Raw genomic sequence first — 19318 nt, forward strand, 5'->3', positions numbered from 1 at the left:
TGTCTGTAGGCAAATCTGGTTCCCCTGATTCACTTGCAGGCTGATTTATGTAGCCATAAAAAAAGAAGATCTCTGCGTTGCTCCATAAGGTTTATTGGCACAAAGCTGCTTCTGCTGCTAAGTCCCAACATACCACAGTTACTGGTTTAGAAGACATTTTTTGGACCTGACAGACTTCCTTTCAGTAAGGAAGTATAACCTTATACTGAGCACTCTGAGAAGGTGGACATTGGTATTTTATGTAACTCTCCCCTATCGAATTAAATAGATGTCTAGTAATGCTCATGCAGCATTAAATATTTACTCTGCCTGCTAAATGGAAATCAGATGCCAGAAACGGAAACCGCTGAGCTTCCAAGTCTTCACTTTTTGCTGGATTTATCTGCCAGAGGGAAGACAAACATTACCACCCATGTGCCATCCTGCATTACACAAATAGCTGTAACGATTGATGTATTTGTGTATTGAATGAGCAGAATGTATTTAATAACAGTTTGTTAGTATTGACCTACATAATAGGAGGTTTTTTTGACTGTAAGTTCCCTGAGAGGCCTGAAGATGAGTTGTCTACATCTAAATATTATGAAGGGGGAGAGCTGTCAGATTCCAATATTAAAGACTTCTGTCCTGCAAGAGTCCTGAACGCTGACATGCAGTCGATAGATTAAAAGAGTTGTCCACTTTCAGACCAATACCAGTATTGAGAGACAAATGTTACTGTTTGTATAATAAAGCTATACAATATTCTAATACACTTTCTGTATCAGTTCTTCACAGTTTTCTAGATCTCTGCTTGCTGTCATTCATTCTGCTTACCTCTAGTGCAGGAAATAATGACCATGGTCATGTGATAATATAAAGTACATGGTCATGTGACGTACACACAGGTGCACAGCTCGTTACAAATCAGTCGTACGTGAAGGATAAAATTTAACTTTTATTTTTTCAAAATAAAAACAGTCACATCGTGACTACAGAGGTCAACATAACAGATAATGGCTACGCATTTCGGGATCCACTCCCTTCCTCATGGCCATGAGGAAGGGAGTGGATCCCGAAACGCGTAGCTGGACTTTCATATTCACTATTGTCATTACTGCTGGCACTGTTGCTACTATTGCTGGTACTGTTGCCACTACTGTCGGTACTGTTGCTACTATTGCTGGTAATATTGGCACTACTGCTGGCACTGTTGCTACTATTGCTGGTACTATTGTCATTACTGCTGGCACTGTTGTTACTATTGCTGGTACTGTTGCCACTACTGTCGGTACTGTTGTTACTATTGCTGGTACTGTTACCACTACTGTCGGTACTGTTGCTACTATTGCTGGTAATATTGGCACTACTGCTGGCACTGTTGTTACTATTGCTGGTACTGTTGCCACTACTGTCGGTACTGTTGTTACTATTGCTAGTACTATTGGCACTACTGTTGGTGCTGTTGCTACTATTGCTGGTACTATTGGCACTACTGCTGGCACTGTTATCACTACTACTGTATATGTCTTATCTGTTTCATATGGTTGGTTATGTGCAGGATTTCTTCTAACAAAATAGTCACACACTCTGTATAGAGAAAAGGTGTGCAGATTACTTTCAGCCCACTCCTCACATACTTCCTGGCTAATGCACACTAGCATTGGAAGGGGTGCATGGGTACTGCCCTAAAAAGGGGTACCTTTTGTTTTTATCATTCATTTTTCATTCTCTGTAACTATGATGTAAATCTAAAGAAGACCCAGAAAAATCTGATTATATTATGAGGCGTCATATGGAATTTTTTTTTCTTTGTTTGGATCCTGGGTAGAGTTCTCTGAGGATGAGGCCCCACATTGCGACAATGCAGCTTCTTTATGTTGCAACTTTTGCTGCGCTTTTTTGAGCCAAAGCCAAGAGTGGCTACAAAAGGAATAGGAAATATAAAGGAATTGCTTTTATTCTTCCCTTCATGCAGTAAAATCTGCAACCAAAAAAGCTGCAATTCCGCAATGTTGGACCTCAGCGTCAAGGAGTTCTCTCATCTTGGCCTGTCATGGTACTATGGTTTTCTGCAGTATGGTTTTGCAGCATAGTTTGTTTTAATATATTATGTAAAAGCATTTAATGTATATTGGCTTTGGCTTCTCTACAGTTTATTCATAACTATCTGCAAGTATCTACAGTTTTTGCTTCTATTTAATGGAAGTCCCATTTTTGTGGGAAAAATGAGACTTTCTTTGGATGGAATCTGTAACCACAGGTACTCGAAATCATTATGAAATGTGTTTAGGGACCCCCTAGTTGTCCTTCAACAGTAGATGCTGAGAGAGGATTGGGAAGTTGGTTTTCACTTGCCCGATCCTTTGTTTTATAGGTTTACTGTTAATTTGTGTTTTAGTTTCATCTGTCTTATGCTGACAAAGAACTTATAGAGCGAGAACCCAGAGGAGAATCTCAGCAAGATGTCCTCAGAAGACTAGCCAAGGACCTTCCTGTCTATACCAGGACAATGTCGGGAGGTATGTAATTCATCCAGGCAGACAGGTTCTCTGTTGGATCATATAAATATATCTGCTGCTACAATGTGTTTGTATTGTAACGAAATATAAAAAAAACTGCAGTAAATGTAAGTATTACAGCTCCCCCATGTCACAGGGGTCCAGGAATCTGAGATAAGGGACTTTTAGAGGTGAGAGCCTCTTCTGATGCTTTAGTAGTATGCTTGCCATAGGAGGAATTCTTATTTTCACGCTTATGGACTATTAAAACACGTTCACAGTGTAAAAAATCTAAGGTTATGTTCACACTATAGGTACTACAGTCCATTGTTGTCACCTGTCATGGGATGAAAGCAACAGACATTAGTGGTAAAGTGACAGACACAGCTGCCTCTCCCTATGTCTGTTACCATTGGCTATAATGTGAAGAACACTTTCCGTTTGCGTCCGTTCCCATAGACGATAATGTAAAAAATACACTTGTTTGCTTTTGTAATTGAAGAAAAAAGGCCTGAATGCAAAACTTTCTCTTCCATCTGAAAAGTAAAAACGTGACCCTGACGTGACCATCATCTATCATGTGTTATATGTATATGGGGATGGATCCAGCCAGAAGGAGCTCCCTCTGCATTTGTCATTTAATGTCTATTGCTCTCATCCTGTGACAGAAGAGAGCAGTGGATATTATAAAACTGTAGTGTGAACCAACTCTAACACTCTTATGTTATGTTACATTTAGCGATCACATTGGTCAGGTCGCCAAGTGGGATAAATGAAAAGTTAATTAAAATGTTAAAACGTATTTAATGGAATGTACCACTTTTTGCATTATAACTATCTTATGTATGTCTCATAGATATACCGTATTTTCCGGACTATAAGGCGCACATAAAAACCTACGATTTCCTCAGAAATCGTAAGTGCGGCTTATAGTCCGGTGCGGCTTATATATGGATGGAAGCGGCGGCAAAGACTGCGTGCCGCTTCCATACATACATAAAAGGCACTGTAAGGGTGCATTCACACTATGGAACGCCGGCATGTATCACAGCCGTACACGCCGGCGTGACAGCAGGGCTGCCGGACACTTCCTATTCATTTCTATGGGAGCCGGCATGCGAGCGCTCCCCATAGAAATGAATGGACAGACACTTCCCATTCATTTCTATGGGAGCCGGCATGCGAGCGCTCCCCATAGAAATGAATGGAAAAAAGCAGTCCATTCATTTCTATGGAGAGCGCTCGCATGCCGGCTCCCATAGAAATGAATGGGAAGTGTCCGGCAGCCCTGCTGTCACGCCGGCCTGAAACAGAGCGTGAAACTTACCGAGCGGTGCAGGGCGGGCATTCAGGCCTCCTCTTCCTCCGATGTTCCGTCCTTCTCCTCCGGCGCTCGCTGATAATGGCCGGGGCACATGCGCAATATCATAATGCTTCTACTACGGCTACTGCGCATGTGCCCTGGCCATTATCAGCTTGCGAGCGCCGGAGGAGGACGGAACATCGGAGGAAGAGGAGGCCTGAATGCCCGCCCACCCTGCACCGCTCGGTAAGTTTCACATTCTATTTCAGGCTTTTATTTTAAAACGGGGGGGGGGGGGGGGGAGGGGTAGTTTAATCTAACGTTTACGGTTGGGCTCTATCAGCATGATTTTGCTGATAGAGCCCCTCCTCGCCTGCCGAGCGCTTCCAATAGAAGCGGCTGGCACGCGGGGGGTTAAGCGGCCGCTGGCAAAGTCTGCCTGCCGCCGCTTTCAATAACATATAATGCGCACCGGACTGCGGCTTATAGTCTGGTGCGCCTTATATATGAACCGAGACGGACTATAAGGCGCTCATGGGCAATGCGGCTTATAGTCCAGTGCGCCTTATAGTCCGTAAAATACGGTATATATATTTATTTATTTATGCAAAAAGAAAAAAAAACATAAAAAACTGTATGCTGTTGTTCACAAGTTTGTTATCTTACTGATCTACATAATAATGTTAATGTTATTTAGTGCCTTACAAAACAAAATGCCCCCCCCATAGAAAAACAAAAAAACATGGTGAATTTGCTAAAATAAATTACAGAAGTCAAAAGTTTCAAAAATGGTGGCATTACAAAATGCAAGCTATCATATGGTTATGTTGACAAAAAAAAAAAAAAAAAGGCTTTTGGAATGTCAAGACTAAACAAACTATAAAAAATGCTGCACCCTTAGGCCCCGTTCCCACGGAGTAACACGCCACAAAACAGAATCCCATTGACTTCAATGGGTTCCGTTTAACGCAGGTGAAACACTTTGAAATCAATGGGTTAAAAAGCCTCCCATTGATTTCAATGTGTAGCGCGCGTAAGCTGGCACCCATTGAACTCAATGGGATTCTGTTTTGAAGCGCTCACTCTGACACGTGTTTACGTGTCAGAATGAGCGGCGCATTACTCCGTGGGAACGGGGCCTTAGGCGGGCTGCAAATGACCATGTGTTGCCGGGAGTGAATTAAAGGCACAGGCGGCACATAGGGGGGCACGCGGATGACCCCATGCACAGGCCATGCTTCCACAACTCCTTTCATTAAAAGAATAAGAGCCATGGAAGCAAGGGCCACAAAATAGGACAGAAATAGGACCTGTTATCTATTTTGTGGCCTGGACTGTCGGCCCGCACATGTGACTGTGTAATTCACGGAAATGAATGGGTCAGTGTGCCATCCGTGAAATACACGGTTAGGACACTGAACACGACCACGGTCGTCTGCAACTGGCCCTAAGGAATGGCAAGGACTGTGTCCATAAGGAGGTAGCTGACAAAAGGATGAGTAGAATTGTAGTCAAGAAATTATACCAATTTAAAAAGATACTAAAATATATATATAAAGGAAAGTGATCTTTAAAATTGTGCTAGATTTTTTTTTGTGGTAAAAGGGTTGGCCACTTTCAGATAAACAATATTGACAAACAAATGTACAATAAAAAGATATACAATTTTCCAATATACTTTCATTCCGTTACTTCTAGAGGATAAAACTCTGACCATGGTCATGTGATGAGTACACAGGTGCCGCTCGTCATCACATGACCATGGACCGTAAATCACATGACCATGGTCAGACTTTTATCCTCTAGAGGTAAGCAGAATGAATGACAGCAAGCAGAGATCTAGAAAACCGCGAGGAATTCATACAGAAAGTATATTGTGGGGCTCACAATCTACATAAAAAAAGAAAATTGTATATCTTTTTATTGTACATTTGTTTGTCAATATTGGTCTGAAAGTGGCCATTAAAGAGGACCTTTCACCATTTTTCACACAGGCAGTTCTATATACTGCCGGAAAGCTGACAGTGCGCTGAGTTCAGTACACTGTCGGCTTTCCCGATGTGTGCCCGGTGTGAAGCTTACGGTCCGGTACCGTAGCTCTTCTATGGTCAGAAGGGAGTTTCTGACAGTTAGCCAGGAACGTCCTTCTGCCTCGCGGTGCCAATCGTGCTGTGCTGTGAGAGCCGGGAGGAACGCCCCCCTCCCTCCCTGATAATACTCGTCTATGGATGAGCACTGCGAGCAGAGGGAGGGGGGAGTTCCTCCCGGCTCTCACAGCACAGCGCAATAGGCGCCGCGAGGCAGAAGGACGTCTCTGGCTAACTGTCAGAAACTCCCTTCTGACCATAGAAGAGCTACGGTACCGGGCCGTAAGCTCTTCACACCGGGCACAGATCGGGAAAGCCGACAGTGCGCTGAACTCAGCGCACTGTCAGCTTTCCGGCAGTATATAGAACTGCCTGTGTGAAAAATAGTGAAAGGTCCTCTTTAAGCTACTTTAGGCATTTTTTTGTATGTTCGCAACATCTTAGGGGTGCCAGCAATTTTCACCATTTTTTATTTGCAGTGATGAACTTCTTACTGGGTTGGTTCTTCAGTAAAAAAAAAATATTTCTCAAATACCTTCGGTTAACAATTCATACAAAGTCTTAAATATTTTATTATTTATTTTCCTTATAGTATTTCATGTTTTGGTGTAAAAGCCTATTTTCAATCCCCTGTGCCTTTAATATCCTTTGACTTTGTAGCGTCAGTGTGACAATATGCTGTAAATTCTCAGCTTTTCACTTTGTCACTAAGAGATACGTTGCTATAAAACACTGGTAGCCCTTGCCAGAACAAAGATAGTGAGAATATAATAAGATCCTGGACAGCGATGGAATCTACTTAAAACTTTGAAATCCATGGACTGAATTTGCTGCCAAAATGCGCATTAACCCTGACTTTCTTTCCGCAGCTATCAGATACTGTGACAGATGCCAGCTTGTGAAGCCTGACCGCTGTCATCACTGCTCTGTCTGTGATAAGTATGAACCCATTTCTCTCTGATCATTTGTTGAAGATTAGAAGCCTCGGAGATGTAGGAGAAGCCGAGCTCTTATTGCTGTCAGTGTGTGCCTCTCTCAATGAAGTGGTCTGTCTCAGCTGGATGGCATATTGACAGCGCTGGTCTTTGTTGATGTTGATTTCCTTGAATTGAATGGAAGCCAGAAAGCTGTAATTAGCCCCAGTGAATAATTGGGTTATGTAGGAGAGGAAATCTATACCTGACACAACACAAGGGTGCTTCATACAGCCTACATGAATGAGGACGGAAACACTTGAGTGCCATCGAAAAGAAGGAAATGTATTACACAGTTTTTCATGCACACATTGATGGCTTATACATTTCTAGTGTTCTGCAACTTGTATGTCATTATCTACTTTCTAATATTGATGGCCTATGCTTAGAATAAGTCATCAATATTACATCTGCGAGGGTCCGACACCCAGCTCCCTGCAGATCAGCTGCTCCTGAACAGCCTGACTTCTGGTAATGTGCTTAAAGGGAGTCTATCATTGGGGATTCAATTTTTTTTAAGTAAACCCATGTTGGAATAGGCTGTTCCACTCCTACCTCTCTTTCTCTCCTGCTCACAGCCGTTTTTGAAATATAGCGTTTTTGGAAAATATGTAAAGGAAGCTTAGGTAGCACAGGGGACATTCCCCCTGTATTCCTAGCACAGCAGCGTCATACCGTTGATGCTGCCTTCTGGGCCGTTCGTTCACATCCCCTTCCTGCAGATTAGCTCTTCTTGTCATCCTCTTCACTGAGTATGCAGATCCCTCTGTCTCCAGCGCTATCCAAATCCTGCGCATGCGCTGTTCACTGCTGTAGGAAAATAATATAATGATGCGCTGTACGCTCAGCCCAAACCCAAAGTGACTGTTCATACAGTGCATGCACGGGATTTGGATACCGCTGAAGACAGAGTTGGCTGCATAGGCAGTATAGAGTATGATGAGAAGAGCTAATCTGCATGAAGGAACGGCCCAGGAGGCGGCATCAACGGTATGATACTGCTGCGCTCGGAACACAGGGGAATGCCCTCTGTGCTTTCTGAGCTTCATTTACATATTTGCCTAAAACAATATATTTCAAAAATGGCTGTGAGCAGGAGGGAAAGAGAGGTAGGACTAGAATAGACTTTGTACAGCCTTGTACAGACTTTGGAAATCTCCAATGATAGACTCACTTTGAAGCTACGTGGCTCACGTACCCTATAAAGTGTAGCAGTGGCTTTGGATACTGCGGCGCTGAGCCATAGACTTCATATGGCAGCCAATACTACAGCTACACTTTGTACAGTAAGTGAACAGCGCGATTCTCGGCATGTAAACATTACTGATAGCCTTGTTGTGAGCGGCTGATCTGCAGGGGTCTCTCGCAGAGGAACCTCACAGATCTCATATTGATCTTAAGGATAGGCCACCAATATTAGAAGGCAGTGCACCAAATTCACCTTTGCTTTCCACACATTATGAACTGTCAATGTTTTTGTTATTGGGCAATGACCACTGGGAAGACAAGGGTTATACCAGATGTGGCCTTCCTCACAGGTGCATGAACAGCTTGTGTATATACGGATTAAAAGTTGGTGTTGTGTATGGAGAAGATGAATGAATGGCTGGCTTTATGGTCACCTCCAGGATGCACCAACAGCAACGTCAGATAATGCCTTATTAAGAGACCGGGGGCGTCAGAATGGGCTATCAGCTCCTCTATTGAATTAGTGAAGGCCCTCTGTATGAAGGATGGTAGTAGAAAACTAACCTTCTATGTCTGATTTGTGTGTGCCCCAGGGTATTATTGACCCTAACCATATAGAAGGTTCTAGTTGTGTTTGATTATCTTCTACTGTAGGGTTATGTACGTTTTATTAATTTATTTTTTTGCTTTTTTTTTCATTTTCTATAGGTGCATTCTGAAAATGGATCATCATTGTCCTTGGTATGTAGCAGCACAACATTTCCTAGAAATGACTATTTGTCTGCATCACCATATCTTTTTTTTGTAGTTTGGTAATGTAGTCTGCTAAGCTACCATATAAACCTTTACTGTATGGTGTCTGGGGAGTTAGTGGCCAATACATGTCTGTACAGTGACATACTACACATTGGAGGTTTCCATTCGAGGTATTTGTCAAGAAATAACCTTTTTTAAGACCCTTTCGGTCTTATTTGATAATGAAAGTTTTTTTTTTTGTTTTTTTTTTAATTATCAGTTTTTAGATGTGTGAACAGAATACGGACCTATTAGTTATAAGCTGCTTCTGGTTTGACAATTTCCCGGCTGTGTTTGAGATTGTAGAAATTATAATAATAAATTCTAATAACATGGCTTTGAGTACAAGAAGCTTTTCACGCCTTGTGAATATTTCTGTGATTTTCACAGCGCGATGGTACATGAGTTTTATCATGTGAGTCATAAGGAAAGTAATGTGTCTGGCTGAATCGGAGCCACATTCACTGAGGCGGCTTATTATGTTTATTTTTGAAGTTGGCATATGCAGCAATTATCATCATAAGCAGGAAAGCAATGACATTCTGCTTACGTGCTGCCTTTAGACACTGGTAGGCTGCACATTGTCCTATACTATTAGAAAATGTAATGATCCTGTCCTCGGCTAACCTAATAGTGTTTCCACCACACTGAAAGTCTTCGATTTGTTCATGCATGACAAAAGTTAGGGATAAGGCCACACGGAGCAACTACAGAGTGAGTCGCAAACAAATTGGTTATTAATAGGGAGATCCGATACTGAAAATTAATGATCTATTCTTAAAATAGGCAATGGGATTATAAATCATTTTAAAATCTATTAAGGTAGAACATGAACGAAATAAACACACAATGCTTTTTAGCTGGAAAAAAATGAATTGGCCACGGCCTTTATTTATTAACCTTAGATAAAAAATAACCAATAAATCAATGAGAATAATGAACTAATACACAGTCCAGTCACATTAATGTGACCACCTGTCAAAATCCAGAATGACCGCCATTCGCAGAGCGGACTGCTGCGAGACGTGCAGGAAGAGAGGGGATGTTGTGATGATGTTCATTGGGATGCTGAGCCATGCCGACTCCAGTGCTGTGGCCAGCTGAGCTAGGTTACGCGGTTGAGCATCCATGGCGCGAACAACCTGATCTTGATTGGGTTTAAGTCCAGGGAATTTGCTGGCCAAGGGAGTACGGTAAACTCATCCTGGTGCTCCATGAACCACACACATACACTGCGAGCTTTATGACACGTCGCATTGTCCTGCTGGTAGATGCCATCATCCTGAGGAAAAACAATTTGCATGTAGGGGTGAACATGGTCCGCAAGGATAGATGCATACTTGTGTTGATCCATCGTGCCTTCCACAATGATGAGTGCACCCAGATGGCTGATGACATGTGCCTTCTGCGATTGGTTATTTAACGTTGGCGTCAAAAGAAGGCGGTGGTCACATTAATATGACTGGACTGTGTAGTAGTTCAATTACAAGAAGTACAACCTGCCATATACACAGCCATGAGCTTAAACATGATATTAAAAAAATTGCTATGAAAAAGCAGATTTACCCAAGTAATGAAGAAGTCATATACAGTGAAACCTCTTTGAAACATCCACCCAAAATTGCATGAAAAAGTGGTCTTCTCAAAGAAGATGACTCGTATAGAAAATTGAAAATCCAGTTGATAAGGAGTGGTCTTCTCAAAGAGGTGGTCTTTTGGAGAGACTTCACTGTACATAAAATATGGTAGGGTAGAGCAAGATCCAAGATTTTCGGTCTTCAGTGTGGTATGTGACAAAGACCCCTGTTAGGTCCCTTTTTTATTTGCACAACCCCAGGCCACATGGGGGAAATGGAGAATCTATCCCAATGTTAAACCATCCAAGGCAACCATTCTGCTAAATAATTGCAAATGTATTTAGGGAAAATTCCAGCCAAAACCTACTGATGGCTATAAAACCCTGTGGATCTATCTTTGTAGTCCAGGATCTTTATGTTAAAAAGGACCTATTACTACCTCCACCAAATCCATCTCTATACATCCTTCACTGATACATTGACTCTGGGGTAGTTGGAAATTTTTCTGTAGCCCTCACCATTCCCAAGCAATTAATGCAGTTAGGCTCTTTATTGTCAGGTGGGCAGTCCTGGACTGGAGCAGACAGACAGGGACCACCCACCTAACTGCAAAGAGCATAATTGTGTTGAAAGTAACAAAATTATTTGCTCTGGAATGGTGAGGGCTAGAGGAAAAATTTCCATCTGTGTCGGAATCAATAGAGTGGCACATATTCAAGGATGCAAAAAGTTGAAGCTGGGGAAAGGTCCACTTTAATTTAAAATAGGTGAGAGTTTGGAGCTTGGTACCCCCATTGATCAGCTGTTCTCTACAATATGGAAGCAAATGGTTCCATACATTGTGCAGTGGCCATGCCATTCTATTACAGCTCAGCTCCTATTAATTTGAATGGGGACTAAGCTGCAGCCACTGCACAGTACATAGATCCCTTATTAATGCCATCAATGTTTGGTCAGTTGAGGCCCAGCTAGTAACCACAAGAGCTCACATATAGACTATGTCCACATGAGAGGTGCACTGTAGATTCTTTGTATGCAGCCATGGTGATTCCATATGAAAGGCACATCGAGCGGTTTTCTAGTGAATTCACATGATGCAAATGAGTCTATTAGGTGTGCCGCTCAGCCAGCTGCATGGCTTGGTTGGTGTATACTAGTAAGCCCTTCTGCTGTGTCATCTGGACATGATCAGGTCAGGTTTCCAGCAACTGACTGTAAATAATGAATGCTTCAGTTCCCTGACAGCAGACAGTGAAAGCTACATAATTACTATTTTAATATTTTTTGTTAAAGCTTAAGGGGGTTTCTGACAAAATTAACCATATTTAAATTTGTAGACAATTAAAAGTTTAACATTTATGCATTTAGAAATAATGAACAATTTTGCTGAGTTTTAAAGATTTTCTCATTTAAGTTGTGAAAGTCTTTTGTATTGATCGGTTGTTATAGTGTGTTTTACATTTCTTGTAGTGATTTCTTTAGTAATTTGTAAAAGCTTTTTCCTTCTTCTGTTTTTACTGCAGGGTTAACAACTGCGTTGGATTCTCCAATTATAAGTTCTTCTTACTCTTCTTGGCCTATTCATTACTGTATTGCCTTTTTATTGTTGCCACAGATTTGCAGTATTTCATCAAGTTCTGGACAGTAAGTTTTTTTTATAATCTATCTGAAAGCATTGCTTATTTCTGAGCAAAAGGGAATATATTCCCTTATTATTTTTCTTATAATTTAAAGTATATTCTTCTAATCTGGATCATGTGTTTTCCATCTCCAGTTTTACAATGGTGATCCTGTCTGTAATGATATTGAGATGACTGTTGAAAAGTACTCTCTACAGAACAGGAAGTGTCAGACTGTTTTGAGGGTCAGTGTGAAAACTGCAATATTTTTTGCAATCGTAAGGAAAGCTTAATATATAATAACTGTAAAACATTGATTTGAGCAGTCTGTAATTTTCTGCCATTACATTGCCTTTCATTTCATCTATGAATAGTAAAAAATGTTAAATATTACAATGAGAACCTATAAACCTACAAAAGACCATGTCTGTGAGAAGATCACAATCTTATCCAAAACAAACTGACAGATTTTCAGCTCCGCTATATATTATGCATACTGGCCATGCTCATAGAGATGACTACTCCATTGAACATAGGTGTCAAACCGTGGCCTGCTGGCCAAATCTGGCCGACAATAACATACCGGATGTCTACTAGATTGTCTCGTAGAGTAGAACAGAGAGGAGCAAACTGTATTGAGCTTTGTTTGTTCCAAATTCTATTTTTAAACTACTCTTTAGTTTGTCTCCATATAAGGGCTCGTTCACACGGGGCAAGAGGGGGCGGATTTTGGCGCTGAATCCACATCATAATCCACCCCCTCACAATAGAGGTCTGTGTAGACCACTAGCTTACTTTTTTTCCATGAGCGGCATGTTGCCGCTCACAGAAAACAGAAGCGAGCTGCCCTTTCTTTAGGCGGATTCAGCGGCTGATTCAGCCCCGGCGTCCTCCTCACGGCAGCACCCTCCGGACTAGGCCCATTCATTTCATTCATTTGGGCCTACTCTGGAGCAGGAAGCCGCGACAGTCGTGGCAGGCGCATTTTGGCCCTATTCTGACGCGTGTCAGAATTAGGACCAAAATATGCCATACTGCACCCCGTGTGAAAAAGTTCATCGTTATATCTGATGAGAAGGAAAAACATCCTGAATTATAGGCATTTTTCCAATAAATATCAAGGTTGGCCCACAACTTTACGACAAAGTTTTTCATTTTGGTGCCCTCCTTATGCTTTGGAACCGTTTGCAAATATTAGGCTTGATTCACATCCTTTGGCTGTAGAGCCACAAATCCGAGCTGTTGGACTATGGTCTATGGTCCGTGAAATACTGGTGTATTATAACCGTGTGGATCTAGTTTTGCAGTCTGTGATATTTTACCAAATATGTATTTTCATCTTCATATAAAACTTAATTGCCATAAAAATCTATATGCGGACTGTTCTAATTGGAGCCCTTGTATCATATATACCCTGTGCTAATGATGACCTTTCACTGCTCAGCAGCTTCCCTTCTGCTCCCTCTGAAATGGAAAAGGTCAGAACTTCTAATAGATAATGTATTTTTATTCTGCCCTTTCTCTGTCTGACCATTCCCTTTTATTTCTCCCTACAGAACGGTCTGCCTGACACACAAGCCAAATTCCACATTATGTTTTTGTTTTTTGCTGCCGCCATGTTCTCTGTTAGTCTTTCCTCCTTGTTTGGTTATCATTGCTGGCTTGTTTGTAAAAACCGCTCAACACTGGGTAAGTCATAGTATTATCACTCTCTGTAATGGTTTCAGTGGAACTACTGGTATCGGTTGACTTGGCCCTGCCCCGGTGATTACAATGAAAAAAGTTCAATGGAAATTGGGTAAAAAAAAAACTAAAAAATATACAAAAATATACCACATAGGGGTATAACCTCTGGTGTGATTCAACAGAAAACCATAAAAACCACCAGGTAACAAAATTTTTAACAAAAGTGACAAAATCTTTATTAAAAAAGACAATACAACTTATAACAAAAAACAAAAATACAAAGGAGGGGGAACTGAAATACCCAATAAATAGGAGTGAAGATAGGGACTACGGTAAGTATGCACAATACAAGACAAATATAAAAAACATCATGATAGGCCAAAGGTAGTAGATGTATATAAAAATATAAGCAGCAGATATATCACAACCGCAGCACAGAAAGGGCAGAATATAATGCTAGAATTGCAACAGCCACATACCACAGTTGCTAGCCACCTGCCAATGTAAAAAACCTAGAGGCCCATAAGAGATGAAAAAGTGAAAAATAAAGGTGATAGCATACAGACCGTATAGGCCCTAAGGCCAGATATCCCACTCCACTTCCACACCCGACGCGCGTTTCGCCCGTTAGGGCTTTGTCAAGGGATATTGCACTAGGGCATCATGGGGGTATATATAGTGCTCTACAATACACAGCTGTGTGAAATAATATATAATTACAATAATATGGCCCATACATACGGAGGCAAACCTTGTTCAAGGAGAATACTGCAGGAAATGGCCGCATTGATGGTCAGTGCGCATGCGCGAATAAAGAATCTGAGCCACTAGAGGAAAAACTACATTTGTGGACCAAGGTAAAATGGCCGCTAGATTCGCGCATGCGCAAAAACTAAATAAATGTGCGCGATCAAATGATCAATGCGCATGTGCGAAGAAGAGAATGCGAGTCACGGAGCAAAACCATATACAAAGGTCTGAGTGGCAGCTCAGCTCGCGCACGCGTGAAACCCCGACCAATGTACATGATGTTAAAAGATCTTAAACAGGGGTATGTAGATAAGTGGCCAATCTAGTATATATGAAGACCAAGAACCGAATCCATATGCGCCAAAGGAATAACTATATGAATAAAAAAACTGGACGAATAAATATATATGGCAAGTGAACAAAAGTAATATACACTTATATTGTATAAGCAAGTGACATGATTTGAACCATATAGTGTACTCATATAAAATATAATATATAGGATGTCCAACAAACAAAGGACATTGATTGAAAAAGCACAATATGCAATAAAAATAAAAAAAATAAAAAATAATAAAAATAAAAAAATAGTGATGGGTGAAAGTGCGCAGTGCGAGTGAAAGTGAAAAAATAGTGAGGTGAGCACACAAAATATGTATAAAACCATATAATATTTAATCCATAAATATAAAATAAAATAAATAGTAAAAATTCCTCCGCGAACAAGAAGCATATGTTGTTGCAGACGTAATGGACCAAATAAGGGAGCATAAATCTGAAAAAAATGAAAAACTGAAGACAGTGAACTCATCAAGACAACACACAAAATGATAAATACCAACATGATACAAAAATGTCAGAGTACTTGCCCTGTTAGTTATCTGTGTACACTTCATAAGACGCAAAATCTTATTTTGGCCATAGGGGTTCTATTAGCTAGAATGGGTTCCCAGCAGTGGATGGCGGTGTGGTCTGGGTGCGGTCAAAGATGGGGGACAATATTGCTCATTGTAACATATAGATAAACCTTTTCCAAAATGAAAAAATTATTTAAACAATTCCTAGTTTTATCCATTGTTTAGTACTTCCGGGTGGTAACCAGTTGGCCACCATTGCACATCCAAGTTGTTATCCGCTTTTGTAAACCTTTAAAAAAAAAACTGGAAAAATATCACTATAGTCAAAGTACCACGAATCTCCAAATTACGGTTTTCAATTAGAAATGTATAGAAAGACCTATAGATACTATGTTTTATATATTTTTCCAGTGTCAGATGCATATGTAGAATGTAGAAGCACCAAACCACTGAATGTTAAAATAGCCAGAAGAAAAACTTGGCCAATATGGATGACTTTTTTTATAACCATGGCAACTGTGATTTACACAGCCACCATATTGTGTACAATCTTTTGAGTCTATAGAATAATTCACATTGATGTATAGCTGTATAAGACCAGGAGTTTCCCTCTAAAATAAAAAAAATTTGACATCTTTTTATCAAGTTCCTAAAATTCTAGGAAAGCTGAATGACAATCGGTAGTGGTTAGTAGCTTCAGTAGGTGTCAGACAATATCGTTAGGATTTGGCTTCCATAATGGAAATTCTTTACAATTCTGCAGTATTATAGAAGCAAAAGAAATGCAGCTACTGTGTGGAAGCTACAAAGGCGGCCATGTTGGTTGCCACTTAGCTTTCCCAGATATTTAAGTGAGTTCCCATTTACAAACCATCATTTTCATGTCCGAGGTCTTTTTGTTTCTATTGCATTTTTGTCATGATGTAAAACAAAAGTCTGTACTGTTTAGTATGTGTCTATGTCTCTGATTTGTGATGGAAAACTGTCTAGAAAAGCAAAATTTCCATGAAAGATTTGATGAATCACTTAAAAAACTTAACAGCCCTTCGGCACTTAGCCCCAAGTATAATCCAGATAAGTTGCAATAAAAAAGTGAATTCTTTTATCAGCTGACGGAGAACAAGGTTTTCTTTGAGGAGGTGTTGGTGACCTATTTGTATGAATGAGTACATTCAGCATTACATAAAATACAAGTTATATTTAGTTTTATGTATCTGTTTGCTAGTTGAACGTTCTACAAAACATCTACTGAAAGGTTCCTTAGCCCTTTACTTCTTAACCTAGGATTGAGGTTTTTATAGGCCATAAATATCTGATCGATACAAGTCAAGGTTGAGCTCCAGTACTGGCACCCAGTCACTGCTGTCAGCCACCTGATATAGGGTATAGTACTGGGTTGGAAGCGGACCCGTGCAGATAATCTGTGCAGGAGCCGCCTATCAGCGCCCTGAATTCTAGGCAGCTCCTTAATATAAAATCATTTTATGATCAGTGGCGGGCCTGACCTCTGGAAGCCCAAGATCCTGTGACTGAAGGGGGTACATCACTGATTCCGAACTGCGGTAGGAAACTACACCCAACCCCGTTTGTGGTACAAGTCCTCTGCACACTAGGCAGGTGGACGGGAAATACTTGGAGGGGTTGCAGCAGCTCTGTAGCCCCTTCATTCTCTGGAATGGTGGGTGACCCCGGGGTTGGGCCCCATTAGCCATGAAAAGATGGAATATTTTAGCATTGTGCCATTGCTTTATGAGATCCGAGCGCAGAGTGTGAGAAGTAAGGTGTTTGCTGTACATAATACATTTTAGTTTTATGAGTCACGGCTGTTTTGACATTCCCAATGTGACAATAATGTATGTTTAGTGCTATATAGAGGAAATTATTATTTCCAAGGTATTCAGCTTTGATCTTGGAATTGCTTAGTTGACAGATGAAACAGATTGGTTAAATGGGACATCTTTCATGCTTTCTGCTTGCTTCCTAATGGAATAATCTACTTGACCTAGAAGAAAATCAAATTACTATGGAAATTAGGTTTTGGGAAATTCTACATGTTTACAAACTGGTTTTCTTATTTCTACAAACTGTATAACGTCAAGTATATTGAAGCCTTTGTAAGATAATGATAATACAACACTGAACAGGCAGGGAATGCTGGGAGTCTTTGGCTTAGGAGTCTGCACAATTTTGGATAGCTCTCTACAACTATGCACGATGAGATATAGGATGTAACTCAAGATGCGCACAAACACGGTATTTGTGAAGTTCAAAAGTTTCCTAAGTGTGATCCCCTATAATGTATGTCCCCCTACATAATGCCCCCTGCCCCCTCTGTAACCATAGATATACAGTATATTATATACAAATGAAAAAAAAATTAAGTTATACCCTAACCCCGTTCCCATGCTGCTTCATGCAGGCTCTGGCTGTAGTAGTCTGTGGCTCGGTGCCCAGTTTACCTCCCTGCTGTAGACATCAATAGCTGAGGCGGATAAAGTTGAAATTGTTGCCTGCTGCCCTTAATAGGCAGACAGCACTCAAAATGCAGGACTTTCCCGCTAAGTCTAGTTCAGCAGAGGGGGCCACTGCTACCATAGGGCCAGTGCAGATGAACCTTTTACCCTATGGTTAAAACACTGATGAGCAAAAGGCTTTCAGGCTCCATATCTCACTATCCACTACAGCTGAGTGTGAGACCACCATCATTTTATAGACAGTCATCTTGGCTATATTATACAGCAATTTGACTTGTAACTATTTAGCATAAGATTAGTTATACAGATTATTGTCATGTAACTGCATTGTTACTGTTTTGCTCCTGGGAATGGAAAAAAAATTCTAGTATACTACAAATTACAGACAGTTTTCCCATTCCCTAATAGCTGAGAGTGTGATTAGGTTGATTTTGAAGTGTAAGGTCTCTGGTTCAAATCGAGGATCAGCCATGAAGAAGATTTCCCAAGAAAAGAGAAACAGAGCCATCCAACTCATCGCTAGCGATCTCTTGGCCAAGAAAATTGACAAACTGCATCATGTGAATGCCAGGATAGTTGGAAGAATACAACATGAAGTCTGTCCATCCATTCAAAAGCCAAGAGGTGGACGTCCAGGTAAGATATCAGAGTCAACAAGGTCTATCAGGTGTGTCGCAACAAACTTGGCAGTGGAGGTGGCTTGAGATCCCAGACGTTCATTCAAGCACCATAGGATGTGCATTACACAAGTCTGGAATGGTGGCTCGAAAAAAGGTGAAGAAACCTCGTCAGTATTGTTGTCATAAGAAGTGTCAGCTTGAGTTTTTAAAAAAGTATGAAAAGTGGACATTAGAAGATTGGAAATGGGTGATTTGGAATGATGAGAGGAAGGTCATTAGGCTAGGCTCTAATGGATGCAAATGGGTCTGGAAAACCACGGGACACTGAGGCTAACAGAGAAATTGAAGAACCTGTCAAGTGGAGAAAGCCTGGTGATATGGGATTGTTTCACAGCCAAAGGTGTTGGATACTTGACCAGGATTGCTGGTGGTCTCAATGCTGAACTATATGTGATTACCCTACAAGACAAGTTACTTCATATACATGAGTATATAACTATGGTTATGAAAAGATTTTGTGTTCCTGCAGGACAATGACCCAATGCATAGGTCGAAATTAGCGACTCAATGGTTCAGAGGCTATAAAGTAGAGGTGTTGGTTTTACCTCACAGTCCCCAGACCTCAACCCAATCAAACACTGGAAGAAACAGCTTTATTTGTATCCAAGTGAGTCGACCAGTATGCGCCATCATTGGAAAAGTGTAAAAGAGACCTGGGAACAGATTACAGTGGAGACATGCTTGAATCTGATCAAGAGCATGCCCGTAAGGATTCAGACAGTATTGAAAGCCAAAGATGGATTTATAAAATAATTAAAAAAAAATTATTTTGATTTTTGGAGCAAATTAGTAACAATGCAGTTACATGATAAGAATCTGCATAACTAATCATATGCTAAATAGTATTC

General features: G+C 40.8%; 1 protein-coding gene across 5 annotated transcripts in view; it reads left to right on the forward strand.

The window, feature by feature from the left end:
• Positions 1-19318, forward strand: part of ZDHHC2 (zDHHC palmitoyltransferase 2) — a 90585-nt gene that overhangs the window by 57498 nt on the left and 13769 nt on the right. For all 5 annotated transcript variants that reach the window (XM_075258782.1, XM_075258783.1, XM_075258784.1 and 2 more), the window contains exons 4-8: positions 2381-2501; positions 6740-6809; positions 8741-8773; positions 11928-12048; positions 13580-13712. In XM_075258782.1, coding sequence (XP_075114883.1) covers positions 2381-2501; positions 6740-6809; positions 8741-8773; positions 11928-12048; positions 13580-13712 — 478 coding nt within the window. The remainder of the gene's footprint in view (positions 1-2380; positions 2502-6739; positions 6810-8740; positions 8774-11927; positions 12049-13579; positions 13713-19318) is intronic.

The sequence above is a fragment of the Leptodactylus fuscus genome, chromosome 1 (assembly GCF_031893055.1).
Source record: "Leptodactylus fuscus isolate aLepFus1 chromosome 1, aLepFus1.hap2, whole genome shotgun sequence".
In the NCBI taxonomy this organism is placed as follows: domain Eukaryota; kingdom Metazoa; phylum Chordata; class Amphibia; order Anura; family Leptodactylidae; genus Leptodactylus; species Leptodactylus fuscus.